The sequence below is a fragment of the Cyprinodon variegatus genome, unplaced genomic scaffold, assembly GCF_000732505.1.
Source record: "Cyprinodon variegatus isolate N-32 unplaced genomic scaffold, C_variegatus-1.0 Scaffold210, whole genome shotgun sequence".
Taxonomy (NCBI): Eukaryota; Metazoa; Chordata; class Actinopteri; order Cyprinodontiformes; family Cyprinodontidae; genus Cyprinodon; species Cyprinodon variegatus.
Genome location: NW_015150663.1, coordinates 1,030,519 through 1,055,086, shown reverse-complemented (window position 1 = coordinate 1,055,086; position 24,568 = coordinate 1,030,519). Strand labels below are relative to the sequence as shown.

The window sequence follows — 24,568 nt, the reverse complement described above, 5'->3', positions numbered from 1 at the left end:
TTTCTTTGCAAGTTTATTAGCACCTGTGCATCTAAAGGACAACTCAGCATTGTTTGCATGTCAAAAAAGAACAGTGTGAAGAGAATGGTTTATTTTTTCCTGCTATAAAGAGAGAAAGTACTGGCAATAGATTAAAAGGCAATGAAATCAGAGGATGGAACAAAGCTAACAGCGAAACGAAAATAACAAGGCCAAAAATAGGAAGCAGGTGGGCTGAAGGGATTCAAAAATAGAGGAATATTCAGGTTGCTTTTATTCTTCCCTACCTTAACTTTTTGAATGAGCCAAAAAGGCTTCTATGTTATCAGCAGTATGCCTGAAAGAATATTGCAGTCTTAAAATGTCCACAGTTCTGTTTTACTTGCTCCTCCTTTAAATTCACATAAAATGTATAATTAATTCAAGAATGAAAAGTATTTCCAAAAACAGTTACACCGAAAAAACCATGACGGAAGTCCTGATAAATATGCTTTAGTGTAGTTTTTGTCTATTTTTTGTCTTTTATTTGTCCAGGTTGTTTTTTGCCACTTGGAAATTTGCCTACTGCAGTTGATGACTGTTAACCCAGTTGAAAACTGTCTTTCTCTGCACCAGCAGTCATGGTCAATGTGTCACTATGAGTGTGAGATGCTCTAGGATGATATCGAAAACAGTAAACCTGCATCCATATCTGCAATACACCACCGCCCTTATGAAAGTAGGTCACTCTTCTGCTTCTCCCTCCTCTTTTCTCTGGTTTGATTAAAAACTTTCCTCTTGAATTCCTATTTTTTTAAAGACCAGCAGAGCTTTTTTAACTCTAGTCTTCCGTTCCCATGAACATATTTACATGGATTATACCTTCAATATTCTTGTCCTTCACAAAGTGCTCTTTTATTATTCATCTGATTTTCCACCTTTTTTTTTTGTCCTGCACCATATGTTTGCACCCCATCCTATATACACCCACCGCAGTTTCCTTCCACTCCTGCCAATATCAGGGCTGTGAATGGTTGCTATGGAAACAACATCTTCCTGTGAAGCAGCAGGACATTGGTAGGAGTCATGGTGACAGTGCTTATGTTGATGGAGAATAATGCTAGAAGCTTTCTCACTCCCTCTCACCACTGTCTGGTCTAACCAGACTCCCCTAGCAACAGCAGCCTAATTCATCCTCCCCTCTGTTTTGCAGGCTTTGTCTCAGTCAATCAGTGTGATTTAGTCACTGTCACTCCTTCTTAAACAGTCCATTACTTATACCATATTACTCAAATTTTTCTTTACCTTACATCTTTAGCATTGCAAGTCATTCCTTTAACTCGCTCCTCCTCGTCTATCCTTATTTCACTTTAGTATATCTGTTTTCTTATTTTTCATACAGTTAAGTGCAATAATTGACATACCAGCTTGTTTTAACAGCAGATTAGCGAATTAGAGGGGCAGGCAGGATGATGTCACAGTGTGATTGATGAATAGATAGGAAGAAAAACAACAAGCGTAGTCCTGGTTCCCCTAACGTGGCTCTGTTAATCTGGGCGTGGGCTGTGCACCATCTGCCCCAGCAGGAGCTGCACACAAAGGAGGCAGACCAAACACTTGGGCTCACTTGGTTTAATAAGGGGGCATACATATTTAAAAAATGAGGCTTTGAGTACAGTTTCAAAATCAGAGGGGAGAAAACAAGGGCGTTGTCAGCTGCCTCAGGCTCACAGTGGAGACAGCATCCTATCATTAATGAAACCATCCTTAAACAATGCCATCAAAGAAGTAACATTAAGGACAGAGACCACCTGACAGACAAAAAGATTCAGTTATAAATAGCACCGCCTGGGACTCATACAAATCTGTCTGGTCAAAATAAATCAGTATCTCCATTTTTCCCTCTCGCAGACATGATGAAGCACAACCAATTTGAATGTCAAAAGATAACTCGTTCTCTTTATCATCATGAATGCAGATCTATAACTTTTTTTCATATTTCTATCCCTGTGAAGCCTGAAACTTTCACTTTCACATCATAATAATTATTTTGTTTTATTTATAATATAACATTTACCTATTCTTAACCAGACCAACATGGAGAAAAAGAGCGGACATGCAGCCCTCAGGTTAAAATGGGGTTAGTGTGTGTGTGTCTCAAACTGTGACAGCCAGATGAGACCACCTTAAGCCCTGATCTCATAGCCACTGATCTGCCCAAAGGACGTCACTGCTGTCTGTTGTGTCCTCTCCCTCTTCCTTGCTTGTCTGTTTTCGCTCTCCATTTTATCCCTCATGTTTGGAAGTGCCTGCAAGCTGTAAGTCCTCAGCCAAGGCATGAAATCGATGGTGTAGCGGAGGAGGTTGTACGTAAGTGTGGATGGGAAGGGACAATCATTAGCGTAGGCGGTTTGTCTGCATTCATAGTTTACTGCCTCCTCTAAAAAAAAAAATGGACATCTTGGGGCCCAGCTTAAACCATTCTCTGATCACAGCCCAATGTTGACACCCTGCTCCAGTATAATTGTACAAGTGGCTGCCTTTTATTAATTCCTACATGATTTTTTATTTAGGTCGTAACACTAAAGCCACTTTCCATAACCAATAGCAAAGCAATGATCTAAGTTTTCTACAAGGTATATGTAGCAGTGTAAATATAAAGGAGGCTGTTTTTGCATCATGGATATTAATAAGAAGCATTGTAGGTGTCAAAATATTAATACTGACAAATGGATGAAAAATAAACATTAATTGTCTTAATGGTGTGTGGGCTTCCAAAGTATTCTCAGAACAGCTTTGGAAAGTCTGAGTATTGAGGTTACATGTCCATTGAACTCTACTTGAAAAATGGAAGTCGATTTTTATTTTTATTTTGGGCACTTTATTCTATTAACATTAACAGAAGAGAGACTAACAAAGGCAGGCACAATGAACTAAAGAAAATATTTGTTCATATATGTTTTAATTCAATGTCGAATAGAATAAATTGATCCACGCCACACCTTATTTATACCTAAAATGAGTAGATAAACCACACTAAGCATTCATCTGTTTCAAGCTGGTAGAGTTAAAGTAAAGTCATTATGTTGCAATTTCAAATGTTTTTCTACAGGTATTTTTTTTAATTTTTTTTTTATCTTTAGCAAAGCAATTTTCAGTTAAACCATGGTGTACTGTTCATGTTTAACCCTTTTTCTGAATGTGAATGAAAAATTAGGATACAGAGTAGATGTTTATCAAAATTTCTAAACTGATACCAAACATTCTGATCAAGTTTGAATATTGGATGGAAAACTTATTTCCTGGACAACATTTAAAACTAACTGAACTAATTTCATATAAACTATAACCTAACTTTAAAAACAACATAACTTAATAAGTAATATGATTTCTTGTGTGTGAGTGGGCAGAGCTCAAGGAACAGAAAGGAACAACATTAAATGGAGATCACAATCATATCCGATCTCCATGTTTGTTCTTTGTGGCTCCCTGATTTATGTCTCCTCAAACATTTTGCTGATAATCCAATCAACTGCTCTCTTTCTCTCACTTCCCTTCTCATTCACTGTTTTCTCTCTGCTCTCTTCCTGTCACAGAGAGCAGAGACATCCATCTATACCAAGACAGCAAGTTTCCTTTCCTCTTGCTGGGAGAGTGGGACATGGTAGGACTAAATCAAGGCAATCTCATATATGATATAGTTATTTCATTATTGAATTTTGATGCCTTTTTAATCTTCAGTTATTAGTTAATAATTCTCTGAAACAATGAGATAATGTTTTTTGCCTTATCAACCAAAGCAATAAAAGTAGGGTTTTCAAAATGAAAGACCTGGCTTGTTCTCATTCTGTTCTGTTCTTGGTATTAAGTCACAAACCATTTTTTAATTGCTTTAGCTATAAGTTGAGAATTGCTTTACGATTTCTTACCAGCAGCACTCGACGCAGTGGGCCAGTTCTGAACCAGCACTCCTTGGGCTCCCTGCATGACTGAAGACTCTTCCATGTGCACAGAACTAAAAACAGAAAGACACACTGACTAGTTAAAAACAAGGTTATTTTTACACATACAATATGCTTTATGTGTATCTAGATTACACAGCATCTGTAATTGTGATTTTCTATCAGCTATTGCGAGTTTCGACTAAATTTTGTAATACAGTAAAATGTACAGATAATATACTTTCGTAAGTCCTTATACTGTACGTCTTTAACTCATAGGTGTTTGTGGTTATTTAGAATTAATTTATTCAGTGGGGTTTGTTGACACTCTTCAAAGAATAAAAAAATCTATGTTGACGTCAAAATGTAAAACAAAGTCTCAATGCAACTTTTCTCCCAAATTCTTTGGGATTATGGTTACAGATGTAAATATCTAGATTTTCACAAACAAAATGGATGAGATATATGTGCTAAGAAAGAAACAAAATTCTCAAATGGTGGGGGCCATTTTAAGCGCTGCTTTTCCTGCACTTATTAATATCACAGAAGCTTTATTAAATGCTTATGGAAAAACTAAATATTCTTTTTAAATATAGTCTTTATCTTCTCTTCATATAGAGTGCCATTGAACAGTATTCTAAACTCTTTAATATTTTTTACATTTTTGTATTTTCTACAAACAAACATTTTTTGCATACATTTGTGTATCACTCCACTGTCAACATTCCTTATTTTTTAACCCATTGCTCATTGAGACTAGACAAAAAAAACGTCTATGCTTACATACAATGGGTGAATGAGAAACTACATTCAATTATTCCCATATGCATATAACATTTATGGCAGAAGCAACAATGATGCCACAGCTGCTCTGGACCAGACTAACAGAAACTAGGCTGCGATAATCACAAAATCGGCAGCTCTGACCACCAACAAGCAGGCAGTATAGTTGTATTGTCTAGTCCAAGGACTAAGTGACTACAAAGGATTAAGTGGTGGTTCAACCTAAAAAATCAGTTACAGGACAACGCTCACCTCCTGAGCCACTGTTTACTATAACCAATCATTTTCAAGTGTTGCCAGAAATTCTAAATTTGATTTAGATCTAAAGTCTGATTGAAGTTTGCCATCAATTCTATCAAGTAATACTGCTGTTTGTTATGGCTCTTCGTCTTGCAAGGATGTAAATATCTGCCTAAGCCTCAAATACTTTGCAACCTCCATTTCTTTCACTATTGCCTTGTATTTAACACTGTTTTAACCCTTCCTTGAACTCTAATCTGTTTTCCTGCCTGTGCTTAAGTAAAGGGCTCACTGCTGCTTCAGGGTGATGTATGGTGTTCATTTCTTTTCCTCCACACAGAACATTCTAAACATTTTCTGAGATCCTAAAATGGTTATTTGCAAACTGCTTCTTCTGATTTTCTTTTAGTAATAGCTTTCCTTCTGCTGCTCTTCTATAAAGTCTAGGTTTTGGACAAATACAACTACGGTAAACGTTTTCAAGTCACCATGTTATCCTCTTAGAGTTATTATGGACATCCATAAAGCTTAACTCCTTACTTGTCAATTTGGGTGGACATTCCTTAATATTTTTGCAGTTGTGGCATATGCTTTCCATTTTTATCTACTGGATTGATTATCAATCAGCAACATGTTCAAAGCTTGGGACATTGTCTTATCATAGAACCCTAGGGAAAACTTCTCCATACCCTCAACCTTTACCTGTCTGGTGAGTTATTTGGCTCCAATGTTGCTCGTTCAGCATTGTTCTTTAACAACAAATATCTGATTCTGTCACAGAGCAGCTGTATTTATATTACATTTCAATAACATATAGGTGGCCTCTATACACTAGGTAACTTCTGTAGGATTCTGGTAACCGGCATTTTATTTTGGAATCTAAGTAAAAGTAGTTGAAAACTGCACTCCAAACATTTCAGAGTGTCGCATTAAAAACATATTAAAATCGTGGATTGTTTTCTATACTCTTAAGAAATAGGTAATACCCTGTATTGGTTAATCGCATGTTGTTGCAACACAACCAAATATTAAGAAACTGCTGGAAAGTGGATAACTTTTCATTATTTTCCTACATTCTCTAATCAAAGTTGCAGTTGCAGTTTTTAAAGGGAATCCATCTAATCAGAATTTCTTGTGTGATTAAAAATAACCTAAAATCATTCTAAATATCAAATCATAAGGTACATGTTAGGATAATTATCACTGATGATATGTGAGTCTATTACACCCTAATATTACCTGCCTGTTGCATGTCAGAACTAATGTTTTCCCAAGTAGTTTATCTAATTAGGAAAGTTCCTCTGTCCGGCTATATACAGTTATCATCTTCAAGATTTGGGAATGGAATGAGAGTGGTGTCCTTGATCTAATAACAAAGTGTAACATTTTGATAAGGATGGAGCAATGGATGTCTCCTCATCTGCAAACATGTATGATGTGATAATCTGGCAGACTGGAGTTGTATAAAATGCTTCTCTAACTGTGAATCGTGGTCACTTCATGAGATGTGAGCCCAGTTGGTAAGCGCTACCTTCAAAGCAACTTCCCTGATTCGAGTAAGATTGCAAATTCTATCAAAATCTGTTGTCCTGTCTGATGGTTATTTAATACATATACATTATGAGGTGTTATTTAAAGACTATGTCCTAATTGATCTTTTTGCAGAATAAGAACCGGAGAGAGAAACCTCAAGGCGTAAACACACAGCTTTCATATGTTAAACCATGCATCCATCCATCTTCCGTCATACTAATCCCTCCTGGGATCGCGAGGGGTGCTGGTGCCTATCTCTAGCTGTTTACAGGCAAGAGGCTGGGTACGACCTGGACAGGTTGCCAGTCCATCGAAGGGCCAAACATTAAACCTTTGATTAAAAAGGATGCATGGGACCTGGGTTAAAATCTCAGTTGCATCAGGAAGGGCATCCGCCGTAAAGGCATTCCCAGGTTTTTGAGCGAGTCTTATTGACTCACTTTGCCAGCTAATGGATAAGGGAGGAGCGAAAGGAGACAAACATTTGGTTAAAAAAAAAAGTAAATAAATAAATCCTTCTCATGCTTTGTTAAAATGTGTGCATAAAATGTTCAACAAAAATTTTGTTTGTCATCAGATCAATTGGTATCTACGTGTATGTTTTAAATATATGTGACAACAACAAAATATATTTAATGCAGGTTAACCTAAGTTCATTAAATCTCTTCTGCAAGAATTTAAACAGTGATGCCAACAGAAACAATAATAATGTAAACAAAAATATGTGTATATAGATGGCATATGTTTTAGGTGTATTTAACTATCCTACGGTATAAGCTTTTAGGTTGTGCACTACTTGCAGACATTCAAATTTCTGACCAGGTGGGTGTGTATGCCTGTGTGTAATGATTGATTCAGCTATCATGAACTCTTTGATATCAATATAGTTTGAATCTTATGTGAAATAAGACTCCAAAAAGAATCTGTCTTTTAGAAACAGAACAACTGGTGTGGTTATGCAACATGTCTTTATGTCACTTTTTCACCGGATGATCTTTCCTTCATACATCACTGACCATCTCTCCATTTTGTCTCCCCCCTGTCAGTAATCCATCTGTCTGTGGTAACATGAAGTCGCCTATTTTCAATTGAATTTTTCTGCCTTGAACTTCCTAAATCATGTATTTCATTTAAGGTTGAAGTATTAAGAACACACACATATGTATGTATGTATATATATATATATATATATATATATATATATATATATATATATATATATATGTATATATATATATACACTCTCGTTCAAAAGTTTGGGGTCACATTGAAATGTCCTTATTTATGAAGGAAAAGCACTGTACTTTTCAATGAAGATAAATTTAAACTACTCTTAACTTTAAACAAATACACTCTATACATTGCTAATGTGGTAAATGACTATTCTAGCTGCAAATGTCTGGTTTTTGGTGCAATATCTACATAGGTGTATAGAGGCCCATTTCGAGCAACTATCACTCCAGTGTTCTAATGGTACAATGTGTTTTCTCATTGGCTCACAAGGCTAATTGATGATTAGAAAACCCTTGTTCAATCATGTTCACACATCTTAAAAAACAGTTTAGCTCGTTACAGAAGCTACTAAACTGACCTTCCTGCAGATTGAGTTTCTGGAGCATCACATTTGTGGGGTCAATTAAACGCTCAGAATGGCCAGAAAAAGAGAACTTTCATCTGAAACTAGACAGTCTATTCTTGTTCTTAGAAATGAAGGCTATTCCATGCGAGAAACTGATAAGAAATTGAAGATTTTCCTACAACGGTGTACTACTCCCTTCAGGGGACAGCACAAACAGGCTACTGCGGGTACTATTTAATGAAGATGCCTGTTGGGGACCTGTGAGGCGTCTTTTTCTCAAACTAGAGACTCTAATGTACTTATCTTCTTGCTCAGTTGTGCAACGCGGCCTCCCACTTCTTTTTCTACTCTGGTAGAAGTTTGTGAGATGCATAACAAATGAAAAGATGCTGGAATAATGCCTGACGCCATCTGTTAAGCATGGTGGAGGTAATGTGATGGTCTGGGGTTGCTTTGGTGCTATTAAGGTGGGAGATCTGTACAGGTTAAAAGGGATTCTGAATAAGGAAGGCTATCACTCCATTTTGCAATGCCATGCCATACTCAGTGGACAGCGCTTGATTGGAGCCAATTTCATCCTACAGCAGGACAATGAACCTAAACACACCTCCAAATTGTGCAAGAACTATTTAGAGCAGAATCAGGCAGCTGGTATTCTATCGGTAATGGAGTGGCCAGTGCAGTCACCAAATCTGAACCCCATTGAGCTGTTGTGGGAGCAGCTTGACCATATGGTGCGCAAGAAGTGCCCATCCAACCAATCCAACTTGTGGGAGCTGCTTCTAGAAGCGTGGGGTGCAATTTCTCCTGATTACTGTATCTCAACAAATTAACAGCTAGAATGCCAAAGGTCTGCAATGCTGTAATTGCTGCAAATGGAGGATTCCTTGACGAAAGCAAAGTTTGATGTAGAAAAAAAAAATTCTTATTTCAAATACAAATCATTACTTCTAACCTTGTCTATGTCTTGACTCTATTTTCTGTTCATTTCACAACGTAAAACAAATTATTTACAAAACTAAACAGTGTTTTAGAAAATCTACATGTTTTTATATATTTACTTTTATAATATACTTTTTAGAAACATACTAATCTTAAAACTTTCAACTTTCTTTTTCAATTGTCTCCTCACATTTGAACAAACAGTACAACACAGACATTTAACAATCTGAATCAGGTGACAGAGGGAATAAACCTGCTTTGCCTACAACCACACACATCTTTTTGGTTGAGATCACAACACTTGCATGCTATTTTATGATTTACTAAAATGGAAAATATTCTGAAAAGAATTTCCCTTGTGATTTTTATAATAATAAAATCTATAACATTAAAAAACTGCAACTAGGAACCCCTGTAAATTATAATCTAAAAATAAGAAGTGAATGTGTTGAAGTATAAATGCTTCAGTGTTCACCTGGACCAACAAATCCACAAGAAGGGACAAATCCAGTATAAGACTGACCACTACATATAATCCTTCCTGCCTTCAGCAATCAACATTTACAACAACCAATAAAGAGTAAATTAATTTCCCTTTGGGATCAATAAAGTATTTTTTTATTCAGTTTAACTGAATAAACTCTGGCTGCACAGTGTCATAATGGGTAGCACTGCTGCCTTGCAGCAAAAAAGTTCCTGGGTCTTTCTGCATGGAGTTTGAATGGTCTCCCTTTGCATGTGTGGGTTCTCTCGTTACTCCAGCTTCCTCCCACAGTCCTGTTTGTCTCTGTGTTGCCTTGCGATTGGCATTGTGTCCAGCGTGTACCCCGCCTCTCGCCCACTGAAAGTGAAAGATAGGCACTAGCACCCCTCACGAACCCAACAGGGATAAGCGTGATGGAAAATGGATGGATGGATGAATAAATTCTACTGTGCACTAAAGACCTTTATGTAATCTGCCATAATTTGTTTATATTGAAAGACTTTCAAATAATTACAGGATATAGTAAGGTAATTTTTGAAGAATATTTAATTGTATGCAGTATTTTTATTGTTGTTTGTTAAGGTCTCTGGATCAATTAACATTTTATGCCACTTATGAAATTTAGCTACATTAACACAGTTTAATATTTAAGAATATAATTGAGCGTGACTGTAAAATATTTAGAGCAAAGAAACAGAGAATGTGAAGCTCACCTCTGCATTACACCGCCTGCTCTCAGTGAGGCCGAGTATCTCCAATCCGAATTAGGTGCCTTTGGCTGGAAAAGAAAATGAGAGGAATTGAGTCTTAAGTACAGGGAAAAGCCAATACCATCGCATTAATAAGTCATGGTGAGAACCGCTGATGAATGTGTGCCACACACACACACAATCAAGCGACGACAGCTTTGTCCAGCCTTCGAAAAGAAATGAGTAATGAGCAGAATATTGTAATCTCCAACTCCCTTCTTCCATCCCTGAATTGGAGGGGAAAAATGACTTTCAAAGAGTTTACTTCAGCACTTCTACCAGGTGCTTAGTCACATAAAAATAAAATAAGACACACAGCATGCATCATTTTACAGTGGCACAGCCAAAACACAGCATTATGACAAAAATCTCCTGAACATGATTTGGAAACAGGCAAACACAAATATACAAATGTAGACCTTTCATGCTATAAAGAAATGCAAAAAAAATCCAACTTTAATAATAATTATAACTTAAATAATAATAATGTTTAATATCTAGACCTCCCTTTCTTTTCTTTACTTCTTATGCTTCCTCACCCACTCTATTGTGCTATTCACATCCTCCTTTCACATTCGCTTTAAACAAAACCTTACATTTTACTCTCACAAAATCTGCCAGAGATTATAGGAAATCTCACCATGGAAACTATACAGAACTGTGTCTATCTTTTGCTTCCTGCCCATCGTCCTTCTGTCATATCTGTTCAGTGAAGGTCACATGCAGAAGGAGGGTGAGGGGGTGGAGGGACAGATATCAAATTAACTTCCTTGCTATCAGACCAGCAAGGTTCTACAAAGGACAACTTAAGAAAGAATAATTCCTCTTTGTCTTTGGTTTAAAAATGGCTAAAATAAAACAAATCCTCTACATTTGTTAACTTGAAAAAATATATAAATAAATAATTTTGATGAAAGATTATAATTAAAGGAAAGCAATATCATTATAACCATTTCATCAAGAAGAGGTTGTGTTTCCTCCATTCTTAACCTTCAAAGAGATAAACTGACACCTTATTTCCTTTGTTTAGCCATGCAGTTCATGAGACCCATTCGCAATCTCATTTCCCTTCACATATGACAGATGTTCACTAGATGCTACAGCTGCATCGGCCCCCATGAGTCTGCAGTGGGCATTAATCACAATTGAAATTCAATATTTACTTTAATGAGAAAGGTCTACTTTTTTTTTGTACCTCCTGGAGACATTTAAAGGACAGTAATGTCGACAGAGAAGACAATGCAGAATTTGTAGACACCAGAAAATGAGGGACAAATGCGATTATAGTGTGATTTAAAAACCATCAGTGTAAGATAAAGGGCTGAGATATTAGTTTGAACAATATTATGCACTCAAATAAAACCTCTTATGTTTTATTCCAACCACATTAAGCAATGATAAACAACAAAATAGGACCAGATTGTTCACAAAATGGGACTAAACAGCTTTGTTCTCTCTGTTGCAGCACAGAAGTGGCCAAAGGGAGACTAGTCTGTTTGGCCGTATGGTGTTTATGGAGGTAAACGCAATCACAGGAAAGTATACAAACATTAAAATTCAAGCATCTGGAACATAAACATGGCTGCAGTTAACTATACACCCAGGGGGGAAAGTGGGCTATTAACACTTCACACAGGAAATACAGACCAAAGTAAATAGAAAAACAAAAAGATGCTTAGGAAAAAATTTTATAAATATATACTGTTTTGTCGTGGAAATGGAGGAAATTAAGTGTAGACAGAAAAAAAGAAAATCCCATGGGCTTTTGAGCAGTAGCTTCCTTCCGCTAAGTTCTATTAACTGAGTAATTAAAAACTCAAGGTTTTGCCATCCTTTTTCTTTCAATTTCTTCTATTCTCTTCTCTTCCTGAGAGAAAGTTCCTTCCATGGATACAGAGCTCACACCTCCGCCATCAACACTCTGTCCAATCACCTTTTATCCCCCGCCTCATCAGCTTCTAAGCAGCCAATCCTCAGACAGAGCCAACAAAACACTGCTGCTGTTTAATTACACAGCAAGTGAAAACATGACTGGCATTTAATGAGAAACAGGTCAAGTGATAGCGGCACAATAATCTTAAGTCTTTCCTTATTGCTTCAAAATTAATTTTCTTCTCAGCTATCTCTTCTGACACTGCATAGAGAGCCTTTTGTGTAAAGGAGGCATTAGTATGTTTTACAAAAACTAAAAGATACAAACTGGACATTTTGGATCTGACTGTGTGATGTGCATTCTAAAATATGCAGTCAAATCTTTACTGTGAAAGAAACAAAACCTAAAATATTTTCAAGTTCTCTATTAATTCTTACACTATTTTACTGTAAAAGTAAAATGTTGAACAGCATATTTGATTTTGTGGGACATGTGGTACTGATAGCAGCCAAATCTGCTCTAATTCCTGGACACTGCATAGAGATAATATTCTAGACCTGCTTAAACTACTTTGATATTGTGATACACTTCTTGCATCATAAATATAACAAACGTAAACAAAGCACTCTCTGACAGATCTCCTCCTACTGAAATAAGTAAAACTGAGCTTACATTACAATTGCTGCAGAGGTTTAGTTGTTCATACATATTTCACTTTATCTTGACTGTAATGGCATCCACAGTTAATTAATTATGTCCTTGGATTTACAAAACAACAAGGGATATCACAGTCCAATATTAATATTGGAAATTCGGCCGATATTAGCCAAAAAATGAAAATTAAAAAATCTCATACTGCATCTAAAACCACCAATTTAAGCAAGCTGATTGAGACATTTCACCTCTATCCACTTCTGTTTAAAGTTGAAGTAACTCATTGTTTAATGGCTCAGTTATTTTCACACCTATTGTTGTTGACTATTGTATTGTTCTCCTTTTGAGTAACATTACTTGTTCAAGCGTTTTCTAACATCCCAGACAACAAATTGAGTAATTGAAGTATGCATGATTTCAGCTTATATTATATTAGGTCAATATTCAAAGCTGCATTATTGGTATAATAACAATAATTAAAAAGATACATTAGGACATTCCTAAAAACAAATGCTAGTGCCTGTGGGGAAAAACACAAAGTGTAATATCCCACAGGGAAATGGAGCTATACACTAGCAAAGCATAGTGTATAGCTTACCACTAAAATAGTAAATCAACTCTGAAGCTGCTTGATATACCTGGCAATAAATATATGCAAATTAATTACTATCCTACACTATTGAATAACTGCAATAGAGTAATAGACCTTTGGCCTTAATTTTTTTTTACATATTATGAGCTAATTTGAGAAAACCCAAAAGATAAAACAATGTAACTGCTCAACTACAACTTAAACCACAATAAGAATAAATAAATCTATGGCTATAATAACTCCAGAGTAAATGCAAAGTGAAAAGCATGCTTAGCCACATCTGAAATACCACAAAGATTATACCAGACAACACACCTGGATAGCAGTTGCATCTGGCATACTGAGTCGCCGCACAAATATCTGGCTCTGCCCGCTGTGGCTGGTGACATAGCCTGAGCCCCAGGTGCCACTGTGAGGCCTTCCCGTGTTGTAGAACATGAAAGTGTCACTCCCTGATGTAGCAGTCAAGCATGTCTTATAACAGTATGTTTTGGTCAAAGACCCATTTCCTCTCACTTCAATATAATGAGGCTCCACTTTGAGGTCACGGCGCAGGGCCACGTTGATATTTTGCTGCCCTCCTCCAACCCCTCCACTTCCACCACCTCCACCTGAAGCCCTTGCTCCACCACCACCACCTGCTGAAGTTCCACCCTCTGGTACGTTCTTCTGGGAAACACAACATGGGGAACAGGAACCGCTCTGGCTACAGTAGGCATGACATCGAACAATTGCAAGAACAAAGACAGTGACCAGGAATACAAACGTTGTGGCACACAGGGCTATGATGAGGTAGAGAGTGACGGGGGAAAACATTAGTGGGCTGTCAGGCCTGACAATCTGCTTTGGGTCAGGGGTAAACTTTGAAGGAAGGTCCATCACTTGCACGTGGATAGTAATGGTTGAAGAGAGTGGTGGTGTGCCATGATCACGAACCAGGATAGTTAGAACAAAGGTAGTAGAGTTGTCTTCAATGACACGCCTGGTGGTGCGGATTTCACCAGTGTACTCATGCACCTTGAATAGGTCAAGGTCTTTGTTGGTCTGTTCCAGGGCATAAAACAGCCAAGCATTCTGTCCTGCATCACCATCCCATGCCGTCACCTTGCTAACCAAATGGCCAGCTTCAGCATTTTTCATTAGTGTCTCATTGGTAGGTGGATAGACAATCCTGGGAACGTGATCGTTCTGATCCATAATGTAAACATACACTGTGACCACACGGCTGAGGGGTGGAACACCATTGTCCTGGGCTTTAATCTGAAAATGAAACTCTCGAAGCTTTTCAAAGTCAAATGAACGCAGGGCATAGGCCTCACCTGTGTTTGGTTTGATGCTGACATAGCTGGCTACAGGTATCCCATGGTTGTTATCATTGAGGACAGTATAAGTTATACGGGCATTTTCTGCATCATCTGCATCCGTGGCCTTAACAACGCAAAGTGATGCACCAGGAGCATTGTTCTCTGTAATATAGACAGTATATGAAGCCTGCTCAAAACGAGGTGGGTTATCATTAACATCTGCAACATCTACCCTGAAGCTCATTTGAGATGATAAGGGTGGTGTGCCTTCATCCACAGCACTGACTGTAACATTGTATGATGAGATGGTTTCCCGGTCTAGGAAAGCAGATGTAACTATGGTATAGTGGTTTCTAAAAGACTTAATCTTAAAAGGTAAGTGGGGCATGATTTCTAGCGACACCTGTTTGTTTTGTCCAGAATCTCGATCATTCACACTAATCAATGCCACCACCGTGTCTGCTCGTGCATCCTCACGCACAGGACTAGAAAGGGAAGACAATACAATCTCTGGAATGTTGTCGTTGATATCCAATACTTCAACAACTACTTTACAGTGTGCTGCCACCGGGGCTGGGCCTTTGTCCATTGCTTGTATGTACATTTCATAGGAGTTAGTTTCTTCGTAGTCTAAATTATTTTTCACTCTAATCTCCCCAGTGTTTGTGTCCATAGAAAACACCTGTCTAACTCTTTCAGGTGTGTAACTACTAAAAGAGTAGAAAACTTCTCCATTTGAGCCCTCATCTGGGTCTGTTGCATTCAACCTAATCACAAGTGCCCCATGTGGAGAGTTTTCAGGCACTTTAACTTTATACGTCGAATTGTTAAACTTAGGCATATTGTCATTGGCATCAAGAATACGGACATTGATTTTGGCTGTACCAGTCCGAGGTGGGGTGCCTCCATCTATTGCCGTCAGAATAAGCTGATGAGAGGGCATCTGCTCCCGGTCAAAGGGCTTTTTGAGAATTAGCTCAATTTGCTTGTTATTGGAGGAGGGTTTAATGGAGTCCAAAGTGAGGTGGTCGTTTGGAACGAGTCTGTACTGTTTTACAGAGTTGGACCCCTCATCTGCATCCTGAGCTCCTTCGATTTTAAACCTTGTCCCGGTGAGAGCAACTTCTGATACTTCAAGCTGGTACTCATCTCTGGGGAACTGTGGTTCATTATCATTCACGTCCAAAATCTCCACCTCTACGTTGTGCACTTCCGGTGGATTCTCCAGTACCACCTCCAGGTTACGTGAACAGGTTCCACGGAACTCACAAACTGTTTCCCGGTCAATGCGGTCACTCACCACCAGCTTTCCGGTTTTGTGGTTAATTGTAAAATATCTCCTTCCACTGTCCGATGTGATTTTGATGCGTCGAGTGGAAAGTTTTTTCAGATCTAGACCCAAATCATGGACAATGTCACCAACCGGTGCCCCGTTCTCCAGCTCCTCCGGAATGGAGTAATGAAATTGTGCATTTATAAGGCCACTGAAGACGAACATCAACACACAAAAATAACCAAATATATTGTCCATTACTCTGGAACAGCATCGTACCAAGCCGGCCATCGCAGGCGGGCAGAATATGCAGACGGTTGGGAAAAATCTTTCTGCCTTTTCAGGTTGCTGCGGGTCCCCACCCGCTTCATCAAAAACAGGATCCGCGCATAACTCCGACGGTGCGGGGTAAACACCGCGTCTTCTCTGATACATGCATGAAGCAAAGATTTCCGACCGCGTCCATGTTTCCCTTGCAGGTCTGATTGCTGTATCTCTCCTACAAGGTTGTCTCTTTTTTTTTTTTCTTAGCTACCGCTCTTCTCCCTCCCTCTCTATTTCTCCCTGCCTGGATGTGGTGATGCTGTCGGTGGGCAAAGAGGGAGGGAGAGCCACTCGCTCAAACATTGCTGGCAGCATCTCAGCACCTTCGATAAAACAGGAAAAAACAAACTAAATGCTTGCATTTATTGAGTTTTCAATCTAACTCAATCTATTTAACAATCTAACCGCAAAACAGAGTCGCGGACGACATCCTCGCAGCTTCATATTTAAAAGGAAAATAAAAACTGTATCCTCTCTTTTTCTGTCAGCGCCACCGCCCTTTTTTTGCGCTGAGGAAATCTGATTTATGTGCCACCACCACCAGACTCCCTTGCTGAGCCTATAAACAATAACTCTGGAACAAGGGAGACAGGGCAACAAATTGAAGAGGTCTTTTAAATATGCAGGAAAAAAGAGCAGAGTCTAAGCGTGAAATCTCACCTTAGAGATAGTGGCATGAGTCTGAGTCTATTTCATTTCTTATCTGGTCTGATTTCTGTTGACAACAATAGGGTCATATTTTCTTGAGCAACCAACAAATGTGTAATGAATCTTCTATTGATCTACAGGAAGGCAAACATATATTTCTTTCTATAACATGCAAGTATTCTTTGTACTCCTCTCTATTCATGTATTATACATAAACATTTTTTTTTTTCTGCTAATTAACTTCTGGTGAAAACGTTTCTCACCAAGCCACTTACAGATGTGACCCCAGTTAAAAATCTAGCAGAAAATATCAAATATGCATGTCACATGTTTACAAAGTTTGCAAACATGCACCACTGTAGAGCAGTGTTTCTCAACCGGGGGTACGTTTAGCCCTAGTGGTTCATACTAAAATATTTCATTTCTTAGGTAGTAAAATAAAATAGGAATCTGTTTTGCTTTGTGAGAACCCACATCAAAAAAAAGAAAGAAAAAAAAAAGCTTTTATTAACCAAAAGGTTTTCTTATATGTCTCAGTTCACCTTCACCTCTGGAAATAGAACAGCCTGGGATCAGCTGTTTTTCACACTGAGCTGTAGGAGCTCATCAAAGCAGCTCAGGTGTCTTGATGGAAACAAAGTAAAACTAATTAAGTCAGACTGACTATAATTTTTGTTTACATTTTCTTCCCAATTCATCATCTTTAAATATGACTATAAGGGAGTGGCTATTTTTATAAATGTAGGTTTGTAATAGGATCTTATTTTGTATTTATTTAAATGCCTTACTAATTTCCTGGCAACATACTTATGTTGTTTTTCTATTTGATATGAAAAGCATAAAACTTTGAAAAGCAAATGCAGAAATTAAAAGTTTAAGTAAAAATAGTATTTATTTCAGTTATTTTATGTTCAACTTTTGGACAATAATCAATACGTTTGACTGAGGGGGGTATTCATGGTAAGAGAAAAATGCCCCAAGGGGTACAGAAGTTAAAAAAGGTTGTGAAACACTGCTGTAGAACACAAAAGCTGTGCAACAACTATGTTCCCCTCAACCAGTATTAAATAGAGAGATAAAAAAACAGGTAACTTAAAATCATGCCCAAGCTTTCAAGTACTATTGGGGTCATCTAAGGTAACTTTTGAGTTAATTTTGGTTGCTTTGTTGTAATTGTCTATATTTAAGGTAAATCAAAATCATTTAACTGCAATTCAGTGGTAATAAGCACCAACAGCAGAAGAGATGAGTTGCTTAAGCACACGGATGTTCCTCATCAGGAACATAAGAGATTACATAGATTGGTTGGAATCTTTAAGATCTCCAAATAGAAAGTGAAGAAGACAGCTTTATAGGTACTTTTTGTAAACTTGTCTAACACCAGCCTTAGAATCTTTATGTTCTTAGGACAAACACATGTATGTAGGACATATTTACACTTTACATAAAGTATCCATGCAGTTTCAATTGGAATATTTTCTATATAATTAAAATAGCATGATAAAATAGTATTAAAACATTTCTACTATTTTTTTTTCTGTCAAGACAGTGGAATTTTGAAAATTTTGTATTTTTGTAAGTACTTCTTTAAAAATTAGAAAAATGAAAATAAAAACAGAGAAATATCCAAATCCCTGAGACAATTTTGCCACAGCTAGTGTTGATTGTAGATAAGTAACTGAAACTCATATTAATTTTTTTTCTTTAAATGTAGGCTATAGATGGCATTAGAGTTCAAATTACTACATTTATATGTTACTAACTTAAGTCACAGGTGTTTTCATTTTCATACTGTGTAAGTTAAATTACGATTCCCCCAAAAAGTATAGCACAACACTTTTCGCTGCAGTGAATTGCATTTTTAAATTCATTTGCATTATGAAATTAAAGAAGTCAAATCTACTTTAATATGAAAGGGTAAGGGGTTTAAAAAGGTAAAAATAAACTGTTCTGCTCTCTCAGTAGTACCACAACTCTCATTTGAAGGTTTGGAATGAAGTGTCCTTGTGAAACTCTAAGTTTTTTTTTTTTTTTTGGTTCAACAGCCACTGGGCCAAGACGATCGTCAAACCACCCACAATATTCCTTTTCTGTGGTGTTTTGCCACTCTCACCCACACTATATTTGCCCACAGTGATAACAGCGCTTGGCATCCAGAAAACACAGAGAAGACAGTGACTCACTTAGATGCGACTAACATAGTTATCTGTTATAGTCTTATATGCAGTAAAGGCTAGATGGAAAATTTGGCAATTTTTAAATGTATTGTAAATATTTTAAACAGATGTTCAATTTCATACACTTTAACACCTTTATAAAATGCAAGAGTACATTCGGTGTTACATGTATGTAGTATACTATTCATTATATCTATAATTTCATAATAAAATGAAACACTCTGTTCAATTTTCAAGAAAATATATACACAATAAAAGCTTAGTAGTGATTACATGACAGGGTACTCAGAATGTAAATTTAACTGATTAACCTGAGTGAAAGGGATTTTTTCCCCTTTTTTGAGACCCTCGTGTGATCTTTGACAGATCACATATAAATATAGATTCCTGGTCATAACATCTGTCATATTTTCCTGGTGTGATGCATCAACTTGTGCATTTTGCTGCAATAAAAACAAAATAACGACCTGTGACATCTAGCTGGCCAACAGTAAATAAACAGCTTCTTTTGTAACTGACCTTTTCCTGTCTCTTTTTTATAACATCCTGTGCTTCTCTAATTCATGTATATAGCAGACTTTTGAACAGCTCCCTAATGCCTATGCCACAAGCATCCATCTGTTCCATCATTAATTGCATGCCTCTCGGCTGTAGACTAATTCATTTTTTTTCACTCAAGGGTGCAGCAGATAATGTCATCAAAAATATTCCGTATCCAGACAGATGCCTGTCTCACTTCAGCTGATGCTAATCATTAAAATAAGATAATTAGTTAATTGTTTCTAATATTTCATTTAAAAATTTTCCCTTTCGTTAATTCCTAAACCTCCAGAGGACAGTTGCCTGCTGTATATGTATCACTGTATAAATATGTGCTTGGTTCTATGTGCAGTTTGGGTAAATATTGTGTAAACCACTTAAAATGGTCAGTATGACTACAGAAACTGTATAAATTGAGTCTATTCATCATTTGCTATTGCTTTTGTCACCTTCCCAGGTATGCGCTAGATTTTGCTGCATGCTCAGCTGAGTCTGTTGCTGCTCTAGCAGAGGGAAGGCTCAGGGGAAAATGTTTTAATGTTATAACTTATTTAAATATTTGCAGATAGATAAATATATAGAAAGTAAGTTTGAAAAAAAGAGATGGCTATACATAAGACATGTATTTCAGATACAAAGGGGGATCTTCTTCCATTTTCACTGTATCTGCCCAAGGATGAAAACCCCTAATATCATCAATTATGCAGTATGCCCAATAGATTAATAATGTTCTGTCCAACCTCATTAATACTGTAAGCAGCCACTCTAAAAGCCATTTATATTAGATCTCCTTGGAGCCTTTTCTGTGGAATTCCCCATTTTATTGAGTCAGAGTACAAAAGAAAATCTACAAAGTAACAAGTGATGAGTGGGCTATCATGAAGCTCGACTCCTTACGTCATTCCCTCAGTCACCACATACAAACAGAAGCAGCCATGCAAACATAAAGGGCATTTGCGCCTGTGGGTCTGTGTGCACTCACACTGGCAGTGTAGAATGCTATCTAAGGACAGGATCATTTTGTCTGAATAAATGTCGAAAGCTAGTTTGCAGTTGTCCTCCGTGATTTTAAATGCCAGAAAACTGCCTTCTACAGCCAAGAGCTTTGATAAGCAAATTGGAACAGGGAAGTGAAGCATGCATTGCCTTTTAGTAAACAGTTATGAGAAAAGGGTAGAGAGATGTGGATTTCTTTTTTCCCCTCATCAAAGACTTCTGCCTCCAAGCCTTCAATTTGATCATGCTGCTGTCAAAGCCTGATATACAGAGACATATGACAACACTTGTACCGTAAACCTCAGATACCAAAATGGTAACAGGTATACAGATGAGGAAAAATAGCAGTGATTCATTTAAAAGATCTACCTTATTATTTGAATGCAAAAGGTGGTTCCTCCAAAGGTTTTGCAATAATAAATAATAAGTAAAATAATAAATAAGTTAACTTTATTAATTTCACACTGGAGAAATTCACTCTCTGCATTTAACCCATCCCCTTGGGGAGCAGTGGGCTGCTACTGTGCGGCACACAGGGAGCAGTGTGAGGTTAAGGGTCTTGCTCAGGGAGCCAGAGTACAGGCTGTGGGGATCAAATCGGGTACTTGGAGCCTTCTCAAAGCACAAGAGCACTGCTCTAACCACAAGGCCAACAGCCCCCTTTTTTCTTTTTCTAATAAATAATAAATATAATGTCCAGCTTAAATAGTTTTGACTAATGTGATCATGCCAAATAAGAAATAAGTGAGTAGAACGGAAAATTGATAATACCTTTGGCAATTTTGGGATCTTTAAATCAGTAGCACCAAAAACACATTACATGAAATCTGAATGCAGCTGTGTAGCAGGAGGTATCAGTCAGAAAGAAAAAAGGTCAATGAGAACAGCTTTAAAAAGTTAATCTCTCTGTCAAAGCAGAGGCAGCCTGAGCAAGAGGTGGGAGAGACAGAGAAATTGTTCCCTCTGTTGGAATAAATTGGAAGTGCAAGAATTGGACATGTGACATTTCCCTCTTATGCTCATCCAACCAGGCTTTTTTCATTAAGCCAAAGTACTAAAGCATAATCTCATCTATGACAGTGTGTGTTTAGGAGGGGGGGCTCTAAAGACGTCATTCCATGCTGGTAGTCAAGTTCTTTATCTATTCTAGGGCAGAGACTGTACTGACAAAGCTGGATTAAAAAGACAGGACACACTGAAGAGGTGAAAATAAGGCCATACAATCCAATAAAAGAAGAAAAGCTGTGTCAAGCTCTGCATTTATGAGACACCTTGTATGAATATGGTTTATTTGAGCAATATTTATTTTCATATATCAGTTTAAAATTATGCACAACTAAATATTAAAAAATTAAAATAAAACACTTTAAAGGTATTTTTACCCTCCAAAACTCTGCTTGTTTTATCATACCAAGACAGTCGTGATCTCGTTGCTTTAGAAGAATTGACCCATTTGAAGTTTAACAATAACCCAAAGTCCCTTTCACTCTGGTAAAAAAAGCAAGCATACAGTAAAGATGTTCAATAGGAATGTTTGTCCTAATCCCACATGCACCTTTCTTTTAGAAATAAAGGTCATCAGAGAACAAAAAGCTGCAGAAATCCGCACCCTGCGGGAGCAAACACTGGCTAAACAGCTTCTTGCATGTCCTGATCCTGCCATGAATCAAACAAATCCTCACAGCAGTACTAAAGAAAGCTATCACAAAATGCAGGCAGGCTTTGGATACTTTCCTCAGAGGAAGCCTTGGCTTTGTGTCTCTGCTGTATTGGTGAGGATGGATCCCGCGGTGTTGAGCATGACAAAGCTAATTTAATGATGGCAAAAAATATTCCAGTGCCAGAAAGCATGGATGGAGGATTGAAAGTATGGAAATTATGATAAGTGCCTCTTTTTATGTATGACCAAATGTAAGAATGTGCTTTAGGTTGTGCTCCTAATATGTTTTTCAGCATAACATCCTTGCAGCAGAGTTTTTTTTTCTCACTATCTTAAGTCCTTGGCTAAAGTCTGTGCTCTATTTGTGTCTTCTCATAATTTTTTAATCAGCAATCAGAACAAGCAAATTTTTAATCTCTCTTTACCTTGTTTGTTTAATGTACTTATTTTTATCTTCAGTTAAAACTCAATCTGTTACAGGATGCTGCATACTATTATAAAGCTTTTATCTCCTTTTCTCTCTCTCCTTCTCCCCTAATTCATTTCTGCATCCTGTTCTATCCATGTGGTTTCCTTCCAGCTTGCATACATATGATACATGCTGGGATAGAAGTGAGAGTGGGGGAGGGTACCACTGCAGCTCCCTGGAAACGGACTGGCTCATCATTTCATTTCAGCCAAGAGACAGTCTCCATGGCAACCTAACCTCCCTTTCACACAAAGGACACACCCTTGTCAATAATGAAAAACAGGAAGTGAGACATTAGGTCACGTCAGAAGAGCAACACAGCAAAGCCAATTCATGGAGATGCTGCGCCCCCCCCACTCACACACACATGTTTATACATAGGATGAGGACATATGTATATCATGCATTTAGCCCAGCTGTTTTGCCGATCCCTGTAAATGACTTGTAGTTAAAAGCCTCTGCTGCAGGAGACCAATCCATATGCTGCAAAGCTTTTAGCTGAGAGCTCCAGCAACCATAATGTACTAAGGAATCAATTATGTAGTTCCTCTCACAGCACAAAGGGAGACAAAGCTGGAAGATTTGATCATATGGACAACCAGCAGCCTATAGACTGCTTTATGCTGAAATGCAGATAAATCAGCACTCAATATAATGAGGTTTTCTCTAATATAAACACAGGATTTTCAGAAGCACCTAGAATTGATGCCTGTATATATATGTATATATATATATATATATATATATATATATATATATATATATATATATATATATATATATATAAAAGCCTCCTCTCCTGCTGCCCTTTAAAACGCCGGTTTAGCTTTGATTGACATTGGGATGTGTCCGGCCCCGCCCAGCTGCAGAGTCAAACAGGAGGGAGAGCTGGGCCGAACTGAGCTGATACCTCGATCGGAACAGAAGCTCTCTCCTGCCGCTACTGCAAAGGGTAGCGGAAAATTACCTCCCCTCCCCCACTTTCTACCTCAAACACTGAGAGCATGCCGCAGCATACAGCTCACCAGCTGAATCAGACAGAGAAGCAGTTCCAGACATTGCTGTGGAGCTTGCGTATAAACAAGATTGTGCACCTACTGTATCGGACTAAAAAGCTGCACAGCAAATACAAGTTCAGTCAGATGGCGACTAGCGTGTTGTCGTGCTTAAATCTCTCGCTGACCCACTTAAATGATGCTGAGAGCCTCAGAGTCATAGATCGCAATAGTCACGGTGTGTGTGAGAGGAAATAGCAGCGATTCAATATTCCCCTCAACAAATAAACTATATGACAGAGGTTTGACAGATTACGACACGCTTTTTACCCTGAACCACTCCCTGAAATGAGGTCATATCATCGAAACAGTGTGCCACTGAGCCTCAATGGCAGAGACATGTAGAAAAAAATATTGCACGAAGAGCCTCTGTACCAAAACCCACTTGGTTTGACGCGGAGGTTTGTTTTGTGAATACATTAAGGCTAGTAATGAAAACATATTAAATCAGGTTTACAGCGCTCCACAGCTGATAGGTTGCATGTCTACAGAAATAGAGTTAATTTCCTGTTAGCTCCTTCAGCTGCTCCCCTTCTCCAAGAGGGACTGTGAAAGTGGGGGAGGGGAGAAAGTCAGCGGCATGGAGGATAGGCGAGAGAAAAGGAGCGCCTGTGAATTGGATGAATCAGTCCTTACTAACAAACAGTGCTTTAAGATTTTCAGGTATATATAGTTAAAGAACAATAGATACAAAAAAGCAGCCTATTAAAACGAGACTGGTGGGCAAAAATACACAGAAAAATGCAGTCTTAAAAATCTATATAAGTGCATCATATGATTAAAAAGGTAAACAG

At 37.8% G+C, this 24,568-nt stretch overlaps 1 protein-coding gene across 3 annotated transcripts in view; it reads right to left on the bottom strand.

The window, feature by feature from the left end:
* LOC107088225 (protocadherin alpha-C2-like) overlaps nucleotides 1-24,568 on the bottom strand; it is a 42,656-nt gene that overhangs the window by 6,088 nt on the left and 12,000 nt on the right. For 2 of the 3 annotated variants that reach the window (XM_015380248.1, XM_015380247.1), the window contains exons 2-3: nucleotides 10,174-10,238; nucleotides 3,888-3,973 (exon numbers count right to left, since the gene is read on the bottom strand). In XM_015380248.1, coding sequence (XP_015235734.1) covers nucleotides 3,888-3,973; nucleotides 10,174-10,238 — 151 coding nt within the window. Of the gene's footprint in view, nucleotides 1-3,887; nucleotides 3,974-10,173; nucleotides 10,239-13,643; nucleotides 16,654-24,568 lie in introns of those variants that run through there. The other variant, XM_015380246.1, reaches the window with a different exon arrangement.